General features: G+C 39.4%; 1 protein-coding gene across 1 annotated transcript in view; it reads right to left on the bottom strand.

Moving 5' to 3' along the window:
• The window catches only part of LOC133446062 (LIM and senescent cell antigen-like-containing domain protein 1), a 46,129-nt gene extending 34,421 nt beyond the window's left edge, over positions 1-11,708 (bottom strand). The window contains exon 1 of the mRNA XM_061723808.1: positions 11,557-11,708. Coding sequence (XP_061579792.1) covers positions 11,557-11,588 — 32 coding nt within the window. The 5' untranslated portion in view covers positions 11,589-11,708. The remainder of the gene's footprint in view (positions 1-11,556) is intronic.
• Between the last annotated feature and the right edge of the window lie 397 nt (positions 11,709-12,105).

Genomic DNA, 12,105 nt, shown 5'->3' with positions numbered 1-12,105 from the left:
CTGACTGACACTGGGAAGACATTTCCAACATGCTCTTTATCGTGACTGCATTGCCACCGTGTGGGTAACCCTGGTACTGCAGTCATGAAATGCTTAATCTCCTTAGAAAAAAACCCCACAATAAAAAAAGTAAAGCATAAATAAATAGTCTAAAATAGCATGATATACACTTTGTAATTACTGTTTGTCCTACATCTGAAACCACCAACGTACTGCTTTTTTCTGATTGTGGCTCCAGTGAGGTTTATTCACCTTCTATTGCTTTCATCTACTTAAGTATTTGTTTACTGACCATCGGCTGCAACATTTCTATTTTCCAAAAGCTTTAAACGTTACAGTCATACAACTAATCACATGCATACACAGCAGCAAACATTGTAATAGTACACAACAAACAAACATAAATAAAAATGCTGAGTGGCAGCGGGAGATTTTCAGATGGGAACACAAACTAGTCAGTGTGAGGGTTGAAAGTAGCAAAGGTAACATGGTAAAAATGGACGTGATGAAAATGCATGTGAATACAGCTGCTGGAACGGAGCAAACTGAAAAATTGACTTAATGTGATTTGGTCAGGTTGAACATGATTAGGTTAGATTAGCAGTGATATAAAAACAGAGCCATGTTTTAACATCTTCCTGTGTAACAATCATCAATCACCTTCACAACTTAAGGTTATCTGTTTCATTTACAAAAAAAGAGGGCTCAAGGGTGACATTTTTAGTGGATTTGATGAACTTCATTCTGTGTAAAACTGCTGTTTAAAACCACTGTTCCTCATTGGGAAGCAGAAACAGAGGTGAAACAGAGGGAAGACGAGCTGTGTGTTTGTTCTGTGAATTTCCAAGTGAGAACAGCAGCGCACGAATGAGCCACCATGGTATGACCGTAGGGATGGGCGGTATGGACAAAAAAATGTATCACGATAATTTCTGGCATTTAACCCAATAACGATAAAAAAAATACCAATACAAAAAGTGTCATCAACGGGAATATTTCTTTCTTTCTTTCTTTCAGGCTCATTTCTTTCGTTCTTTCTTTCGTTCTTTCTTTCTTTCTTTCTTTCTTTCTTTCTTTCTTCCTTTCTTTCTTTCTTTCTTTCTTTCTGGCTCATTTCTTTCTTCTTTCTTTCTTTCTTTCTTTCTTTCTTTCTTTCAGACTCATTTCTTTCTTTCTTTCTTTCTGGCTCATTTCTTTCTTCTTTCTTTCTTTCTTTCTTTCTTTCTTTCTTTCTTTCTTTCTTTCTTTCCTTCTTTCTTTCTTTCTTTCTTTCTTTCTTTCTTTCTTTCTCATTTCCTCAATTTATCGTTTTTACCGTGAGATGACAAATTCTTACCGTGGGGAATTTTTTTGACGGTTTATCGTGAAACTTCAGAGCTGTCTTTGACTGGCGATCACCTGCTACAGTAACGTTGTGGTTCATTTTAGCTATTACACTCTGCTCACGCAGGACTTCTGCAGTAACTATCGACGGTGGGATGTTTCTGATGTACCACTGTCACATCAATGCCGCATTTTTATCACCTCTGCATTTACCATTTCACTTTCGTCACTTTCACCTCTAAACCACGATGACCAATGCGTTAATGCAACTTATACATGCATGAAGGGATGAAACCTCGCTGCTAGAACTCCTACAACAACAAAAAAATGTAACCATAAAAATAAAAAATAAAAAACACATCTTACCAATGTTGTGTCCAACAGGGATGAGGAAGTTAAGTGTTTCTAAAGTCTATTTTGCTGTTACTGTAACCCCTCCCACTGCCATTATCTCAGCCTGCAGGGCCACATTACTTCCCGTTTGCGGTGACAAGAGGATGTTCTGTCCACTATGTGCCAATGATTCATGTCTTTAAGAGACAGATGCAACAACAAAAACCCATCACAAAAATATCTGTGTGTATTGTAGGACGGTCTGTCAGGCCGGAGGCAGGGTGTGAGGAACAGAGGGAGTGAAGAAGAGGAAAGACAGAGGTGTGAGGTGCTGAGGGGAGCCACCAACGATCACAGCAAACGGACAATAAAGGGATTCTCACAGACCTGTGAATGTTTCTTTAAAGCTTATACTAAGAGGGCGGGAGGTCAAACTCCCAAAGCATCCTGTCTGTTGTTGCCTTGTGCGTGTGTGTGTGTGTGTGTGTGTGTGTGTGTGTGTGTGTGTGTGTGTGTGTGTGTGTGTGTGTGTGTGTGTGTGTGTGTAAATGATCTCACTAAGACATGGGCTTGAGAGATGCACATGTACTGTTAGTCCATGGGCCAGACCAGATATCAGTCCCACTCAAAGTGACCAAACTTACTTATGATTTTTGAAAAGATCTATGTCTATAGATAATATTTTGGTAAGATAACCTTCCGGAGTGGCAGCTGTATCATAGTTATCAGCTCATGAAGTCACCCACCCCCTTCAGGTTAATTGATGATTCTAAATTGGGTATATTATACATTCCCTGAATCCTTATGGTCCTGTGAGTATTCCAGTTATTGTATTTTGTGTCTCTGTTGTTCCTAGATGACACAGGGCTAAAAAATAGTATATCATTTAGGCGAAAATTGTGTAAAAATGTGTGTTGTTTATAGTTTAAAGGGCTGCAGTGAACTCTATGTTGGTCAGAAAGATTCACATCTTAGCTTGAATGAATGCTTAAAAGGACCCCTTTAAAATGATACCAAAGACAATATTGTGACACATTGACATATTTCCTGTACATGAGTCTAAACCAGGATATGCACCAGCGTCTAAAATGTAATTTTCTGAAGGGGGTGGTAACTTAATGAGCTGATAACTATGATAACGCTGCCACTCAGGAAGGGTTATCTTACCAAGATATAATCTATAGACATGGATCTTTTCTAAAATCATAAGTAAGTTTGGTCACCTTGAGTGGTGCTGACCACTGAAATTTTGGGCTCTGGCCCATGGACTATGTATCTCTATGTTTGATCCAAATCTTCCCACCATTAAATGGACACATTGTTCTGGTGTTGTCATTGTTCAAAAACACACACACACACACACACACACACACACACACACACACACACACACACACACACACACACACACACACACACACACACACACACACACACACACACACACACACACACACACACACACACACACACACACACACAAACCTCTGTAATAACTGGCGGCCCATTGCACATCCTGTTGTTGCGTACTTCCTTCTGTTTTAGTTTGGCAATTTATCACATTAGAGAAGATTCAAATACCTTACATTCAACAGGTTTAGTGACTCTTCTGAGGAAAATCTCTTTTAAATCAAAAACCCTCTCCAGAATGTAAACACACGTTTGTTTGTGTGGTTATGAGGATTCGACAGGAGATGCCAACCATGACGAAACCAAAATACCAAACAAAAAGAAACTGATACTTGCAGACGTCTGACCAATCAGACAACATTTAAAGGGATTGTGACATGAAAAACAAATTTTTCTTGATTTTTTGTGTTTTGTTGGGTGTCTTGACATCAATTACACCCAAAAAAAATGAAAAACGAACTTTTAACATTCAGTGTATTGTGTGCTTTCTGGGAGTTTCCGCATGATTATGCAAAAACGGCGCATCTGGTTGGGGATTTAGCGGACCTATAAGTATAGGTCCGCTAAATCACCGCCCCCTCCACCCAGCTCCCTGCCCATCACCTAACCTCTCTCCGCCCCCTCCTCCCCTCCCCCTGTCTCCTCTCCTCTACCTTCCTTGTTTATTTTGATAGCGTCTGTTGAGGCTAACGTTGAAAACGTTATCATATGGTATACTGTAAACAGTTTGCATATGATCGGCAAGACAAAATCACATACCATTGATCCACTGTCTGCTGTGTGCGTCGTGGACAAACTTGTTGTGGACTATCTTGAAGTAAAAGATCTACTTCGGGATCTGATTCGGGGTCGAATAAATGCGCATTAGCCGCCATTGTATATATAAAAAAAAGTTTTGGAATAAATAAAAACTATTGCTGTGTCCTTCGGTGTTGCTATGGTAGCGTGAGATGCTGTGAGGAAAAAAACTGTACGTTTTCGTTCATCTGAGGGGAGCGGGGCAATGATTGACAGGAAAGGGGGAAAAGGATGCGTTTTTCACTGCGCAAAAAACACAGTCATAAAAAAGCCAGGCATGGAGTACTGGAGTGAAGTTTTTCTTGTTACACCTTTTTAGACACATTTGAGGGATATTGGCCAAGACTTTTAATAGTGTTAAAAGCATGTTAAAAATTATGTCACAATACCTTTAAGAAGCTGAAGTGACTAGAAAGCAGGATGAGTGTGACACTTACGTAGACAAAAAGTGATCAGAGTTGAGCCTCTTTGTGGTTGTTTTGTGTGGGTTGATATATAACTCATATCACATTCAAAAATATCCACAACAGTGGTTTTACATTAAAAAGAAAAGCGTATGAAGCGCCAACTCCACACTCGGGGGAGCTTGATGAAAGATTTCTGCAAGAATTCCACCTTGGACATTTCCAATCTCTGATGCCACTGCTGTAGGACATGTGCTGGTGCTTGTGAAAAAATGGCTTCATAAAAGCTGAGACTTTATCTAAGTGCCTTATTTTTTCTCCAATTTGAATATGAGTGGCAGGTCAGTAAATGTAAATAAAAGAGCATGCTTCTCTTTCGGAAAAATATGGGATGCAAATGAAGAGAAAGAGTCCCGAAAGAGCTTATGCACGGCGATAGGGACAATGAGAATGGACTGTGATGGAGTTTGTGCGGTGCTGCAACTGCTGAGGCGTACACTGGTGGTGAAGAAAGCGTTGACTCAGCGCTTTCTGAGTCATCAGAAAAAGCTCAAAAGTAAACGATCGATTCACATCCCTCCCCCATCCCTGTGTATCAGATGATTGAAAGCACACGTTTGCAAATAAAAAAGAACTCAAATGAGTTTTTCCACTTTCTGCAGAAACACTGAAATGGAGTTCAGTGGAGAATGACGATGATGCCGATGATGAATGTGACTGACTTGGATGGTGACTGTATCGGAGAAACAATTTACAATAGAGACAGCTGGGAGAGGCTTCGGCCTCTCTGCAACTGTGAACGGGATGAAGCAGGTGTAGAAAAAAGATGGGTGGATTAACAGCAGAGTAGGAAAGAACGCATCAGAGGTATCACTGGATTTTGATGAAGGTGCTACAATCAGGGCCAAATGCTTCATGAAATAAGATTTGGTTTTGGACAGTGTTTGGGCCATGACTAAGCCAGGAGAGTGCTTTTATAAACAACACAAAAAATAATTCTGAACCTCTGAGAAGAAGAAGAAGAAATCATAATGAATCTGAATACACCTGATAAGCATTTGACAATAATGTTTCACCTTTCTAAAGCTTTACACCCTGTTTCCACATAGGTTTGCTTGGTCTCTAATTCCATATGATATGCAAACCACGCCCCCTGGTGTTCAATTTAAAGAAAAGAAATGCACTTCTTCTCAGATGAGCAGAAACATTTTACTGCAGCAATTTTGTCCCCGTCCAGATTTATACTGTGATTGGAACAAAAGTAATAATGACATACAGAAGCAGGTTATCCATCCATCCATCCATCCATCCATCCATCCATCCATCCATCCATCCATCCATCCATCCATCCATCCATCCATCCATCCATCCATCCATCCATCCATCCATCCATCCATCCATCCATCCATCCATCCATCCATCCATCCATCCATCATTTGTGATAGTAAAGCTTTTACCACTTCTAGAGTGTTTCCATTTCCTTACACAACACTTAAATGCCGCTGTTGTCATCACATTCTTCATTGGACAACCAGACTGGCAGATTATTGCATTGTTTTTCTAAATAAATACCGCCATCAAAGAAATGTAAATTACATCCAACAAGGACACACATACAACCCCAGACCATCACAGAGCTGATGCTGTTAACAAACTGGATGGTGCTTTTTATCTTTTGCCCTGATGGTCTGGAGACACATGGCACCAATTTGTTCGTGGAAATAACCTATGTGCAATACTCCCATCCTTTCAAGGGCAATATTATCCTTCCATTCATTTAAGTGCAATATCCCCCCACCCATCCATGTACATATTTTATCCTCCCATTCACTCTTGTTTATAGTATGTGTACATATATATACATTTATGCTTCCTTGTTTACATAGTCTTTGCATGTGTGCACTTTGACGGAGCTGCTGCCCAATTCCACTGTACATGTACAATGATAATAAAGGCTTTCTATTCTATTCTATTCTAACCTGGAACACTGATATTTATCTTACCACAAAACACATTTCCATTGTCTGACTGTTCATCCTAGATGTCGCTAAGCCAAGGGACTCTCAGTACATTTACATGCACAAAGAGAAAGTGTGAATATTGGATTAGTCCAGCTACAGGGTTTATACAGCAATCCTTATGTTAAATTTAATACCAATTTAATACCTTTTTCACTACCTTCAGATTTTTTTAAAAAACTGTCACAACATTAAGTGTTAATCACGGACCTTTTAACATTAATACAGATTTTGAACTATAGAAAACTATACAGAACAGATTTATAGACTCATTGATGTTGACCAGATGTTTCACATTTATTTCACTTTGTGAATGACAATAAAATAGACAGCTTAAAATGTAAAAGGTAAAAAATAATACCAATTTAAAAAAAAATAATACCTCTGACAGTGAATTTAACACTTTTAATGGACTTAAATTTGGCAATTTTCATTTATCACTTTTTAATACTTTTTAAAACCCCGCGGAAACCCTGAGCTAATATCAAAGTTTCAAAAGCCATGTATACACCTCAGTCGGGCTGTAGTTGAACCACACAGGAATTCTTGAAATCGAGCCAGATAATGCTGCTCTAAATCAAGCTATTCCGACATGTATACGCAATCCACGGTTGACTGGCCTGGGACTCCCCCTGCCGGAAATGAAGGGACCACGGAAGCAGGAATAACAACAGACACAGCACGACAACAATACAGTAGCAGGAGAAGAGGAAGACTTTGCGTGCATCTTACGTGCAACACGATCAGGCTCAGCTTTCACTTTTATATGGATCAATATTGTATGGACCTGCCCTATCATTTGCTAGCACTAGCTGGATTTTGATTTACCGATGTCTATATTGACCCCTAAAAATTTTTTAACTTTTCTCAACTTCGATGCAACATTTCTAACACAACACAAGGGGCCTACAATTCAGTTCAGCAACGCTTGACATCACCCCATTTAGAATCAATAGAGGGAATGCTGCTTACGCTCCTGAAGTGTCTAGCAATGAAATACAAGTAGCTCACACAGCAGCGCTGCGCCAACATTTGACAGTGGATTTCATCTTACCTTCATTAAACATAAACGGCCAATCAAATTTCTTCTTGCTTGCTGCAGAAGTAAGCCGTATAATTATAAAATCATCTCACCCCCTATATGACTTCATTACCTAACACCAGCTACATAGCTGCAATTTTATTGGCTGAAGCTCCCGCCAAACTGTGAAAAGTTGATAGTTCCCTTTTGGCCGGAGCAACGCTGTCACCGTGACGTCACCGTGACGTCACCGTGACGTCACCGTGACGTCACCGTGACGTCACCGACACACAATACAGTTCAGCAATAGGGGTGGGCAAAAATATCGATATGGCAATATATCGCGATACTTTTCCAGCTGATTCAATATCAATATTCAAAATTTGAATATCGATTTTTTTTATTTTTTTTATCCCCGATTTTTTTCCCATTATATTACCCAGTGCTCCTACCTAAGTGACAGTCCTGGGCATTGCCACTCTCTACCAACCCTGGGAGGGCCCTGCACTGAGCTCAGGTTTTATTTCACGTTTTATTTCATTTTATAATTTATTTTTGATATAACACAATTGCCTGTCCTTAAAAAATGAAAAATAATGGACAGAGGTTTATTTATTTATGGATTTATATCTATACTGACTGATCACTGTGCCTGTCCTTGGTTTTAGTACCATCTTTCTTGTGTTTATTATCATTTGCCAAATAATTAAAGCAACCTCATACTAAATTTAATGTTAATTTCATATGATGTAAATAATATTAAAAACATATACAAATATGTTGTAACTTCAGCTTGTATAGTTATAATAAAACATTGTTTTGACTCAGTTTGTCCCATGAATTGTCACTATAATCTGATGAACGTGCAACTCAGATTTTAAGATCCATCACTATCATCTGATGTACATATATACAACTTGGATTTTAAGATGTGTAATGCATTTTTAAAATTTTCGGTGAACTATGTAGAATATAATAATCGGGATATCGCATAATCGGGATATCGCAATGTGTATCGTATCGTGGCTCAAGTATCGTGATGCGTATCGTATCGTGAGGTCCTTCCCAATACCCACCCCTATTCAGCAACGCTTGATGTCACCTGTTTCAAAGTCAATGAACAGTAATGTTACGCTATATTTTCAAAAAATAACACCTGCATGTAAGCAAGGGGTTATATGCATCGCATGCATCAGAAGATTTTAACTCGTGTGGTGGATTTCAGAGTGAACATTTACACTGTTCTAGTATTCAATGTTGGCTAGCACAACGTGAATCGCTTACAGGCTTTTGAATAATTAACTTTTTTTTTCTGTTGATTGAATTATGCAGTGAAATGTAAAGTCTAAATTGGTAGAGTTGTCAAGCAAACCCACTGCTAAAGAACGGTACTTCCTCGTGTTCAACACCAGGGGGCATGTTCCATATTTCATATGAACTGACAAGTGGAAAGGAGGGATAAAGTTTGTCCACAATCCATGGCAGCTAAATGTAACAGCACAAATGATTGAGAGGTGGGACAGGGGAGTTGCACAAGACAGCAGGACCCTTAAAACACCTGCTGAAATGCCAGTAAAACTTGCAGCATTATAATCCTGCAAAAAAACTATGGAAAGCAAAGTTTTGCAAATCAGCGAGCTCAAGGATTGTCGGAGAAAGGGAAGTCCAATCAAACAACTTGTATCCTCCTACGGTTCGTTCCTACGTGCTGCTACTGCGCTTCTTCACACCATGAACAAGCAGTCATTGCACAGACATTTAAATCCTAGAGCTCACAACTTCACAACTTCCAAACAAGGACAAGTCTACACTGGAGGCAGACATTTGTCTAAGCTCCGGTTGTATCAACACTGTGGGATCAGATAAAAATGTAATGCCCCATGAATGCAGCAACCCTGAGTCTTACAAAACCCTTGTGCTCATAAACCTTGTGCTGTCTGTCCAGTGCGCTTCATGAAAGCCAGATCCATCCCAGCCCATGAATAACTCCTCAGGGCAGACATTAGCATTCACACTGGTGGAAAAAATTACTCCTCTGAGTCGCAGTCTCTGGGGAACTGACAGTCAGGAAGTGGTTTGGAAACCAGTGACTACTGTCCAGTGACTTACTGAGGACATTCCTGGGCAGGGAGGGGATGGATCTGGAGAAAAGAGGAACATCCTCACTCTTTTATCAAAAAAAAAGTCTTCTCACTATTAGACAGAGACAGTCCAGTTTAACATGTGTGCACTGGTAAATGCAATACAACACCTTTCTCTTTGGAGATAAACATTAATAATAACTAGTGCTTTTGGAAAGAACTGAATTTGTATAATAACAACTGCAATAATCACAAATACCCCATGTCCATAAAAATAAACAGTTCACTCACATGTCTTTTATGCATTTCACACATCTTAGAAGGATTTGAACTGTTAAAAACTGTAACTCCTTTGTCTTGTTCAGCAAAAAAAACACTAATATTAATGTTTAAACTGCAAAATTATAAACTGTGAGTGCAACAATGCAACACAGGTCCATATAGCTGCCAGAGTTCTTAACTTGTTATTTCCATATGACATTTGATATGTATCACACGCATCTTATCAAAGTTATGTCATGTCATCTATGAGGTCACGGCTGGTGACATCATCATTGAGGTCAAGCATAACAAAGGAAAAGGTCAACCCTCAACCGCGTTTACAAAAATGTATGCAATAACTAGCAACAATAATAAAGAGACATGCATCTTAGTTCAGCTGACCACTAGTGTGTTACCAGTGGTGGACAGTAACGGAGTAAATTTACTTGAGTACTGTACTTAAGTACATATCCAGAGGATTTGTACTTTACTTGAGTATTAGATTTCTTTGGTACTTATTACTCTTACTTGAATACATTTCCAAGACAAATATTTTTACTTTTACTCGAGTAAATTTCTAGGAAGGCTGAAAAGTACTCGTTACTTTCAGGTCTGCTCTTTTTTCTTCTTCCCTAAAATCCTATTGGACACAAGCTGTTTTTGTCAAAGGAGGAGACCTATCACAGTGCACGCTCTCCACTGGGATGTACGTAAAGCGGAAATACGTCAAGCCTCCTCAAAACGATACCGCCAAAGTAGCCTGCGTTTGTCAAGACAGAGCCGCAACAAGTCAAGACAGAGCCGCAACAATGGCTACGCCTGCGTCAGGAGAAGAAAGACAATCCGCTGAGTCGTCTGAGTCTGATAATGAGCCGGACTCGGAGCAGGGACTTTCACAAAATCCTTGGCCGTATCTTAACTCAATGTTTGAGTTCGACCGACTAAAAAACGAGGGCACAGACAAACCACAGACAAAATTAAAAAATTAAATTAAATTAAAATTAAATTAAAATAAGAAAAAATAGTAATTTACTGATGTGGAAAATAAGAAATTTACTCTTACTCTTACTTTTACTTAAAGTAAATTTAAAAGCATTTACTTTTGGAGACTTAAGTACCTTTAAAAGCAAGTACTTTTCATCTCTTACTCGAGTAATATTTTGACTGAGCTACTTTTACTTGTAACGGAGTAAATTTTGACCAGTAGTATTTGTACTCTTACTCCAGTACTGGGGTCGAGTACTCTGTCCACCTCTGTGTGTTACAGCCCCAAACAGTTACACATTTAAAGAGGAAATCAATCATTTCAAACTTTGAAATCTCGACTTAAAGAAGCTTATTATCACTTACTTACGCCACCCTGCATATATTTATTCCCAGTGTAAATTGTTTCACGCTTGCACATCTGAGAAAAATCCCAACTATTTCAGTTCTTTTTTCTTTTCAATGCTCTGACAGCAGCTGCGACGCTTCCCCCGGTCAGCCGGCAGGGGGCGCTAGCACCAAGTTCAGACAGCAGCAGAGGAGAAATTAAAAATACCTACACTTTAACTTTCCATAATAAAGGCAACTTCCCCTCGTAATTACTATGTCTTAGCAGAAAACAGTTCAGATACCGTAACATTTTAAAGAGGGTTTGTCATGACTTCATTTAAGTTTTCCAAATCATCAAGAGACAAGAGTTTATAGCGGGTTGGTTTTTTTTCTTCTCAAGCCTGAATTATGGTCTGCGTTAAATCGACGCCGTAGGGTACGGCGTAGGGTACGCGGCGACGCGCACCGTACGGTACGGTCTGCGTTGGTGTAACGCGGAACCATAAATCAGCCTTCAGACGAAAAAGTGTTCATTTCTCAACTTTTCAGGGAAATGTCTCTTGGAGAGAACCAGTACAACACGTATCCCTTACCCATTCGTCATTTCAGAAATGCCGAGCATCATTCCTCGTCCCGTCAGAGCAGGCTAGTGTGTTCAGAGCTCCGCTGCAGATGTCCAGATGTGGCAGACTGAAGGGTTTCCTCTCCGCGGAATGGCGCAGATTGGCGGCCTCGCCTCTGTCTGTCCTCCGCTCCGCAGAGACGTCCAGCTTCCGCTGCAGACCTTCACATTAAAACTCCTCAGACCGGGGGGAAACATCAGTACTTCTACCACGATGCTTGACGTGAACCCAAAGTTCAAATCAGACTGGATAAGAAGAACTGGATAAGTATTTTCCTTAATTTAGAATGAATCTCTAAACATTAGACTGCTGTCACATTACACAACCTGTGGGGAAACGGTGTAATTCACATATTGGAAAGGGTTTTTTTTTTAATTGCATAATTTGTTATTAGGTTATTAGAGCACTCATAGTTTCATAGTTTATTATTATATTAAGTTATGAAATCTCATGGGATGTTAAACTATAGTATTATTATATTGTTATATATATATTGTTATATATATATATATATTTTTT

The sequence above is a fragment of the Cololabis saira genome, chromosome 6 (assembly GCF_033807715.1).
Source record: "Cololabis saira isolate AMF1-May2022 chromosome 6, fColSai1.1, whole genome shotgun sequence".
NCBI classification, from domain to species: Eukaryota; Metazoa; Chordata; class Actinopteri; order Beloniformes; family Belonidae; genus Cololabis; species Cololabis saira.
Note: the sequence above shows the minus strand (reverse complement) of the source record. Positions and strands in the feature narration are given on the sequence as shown.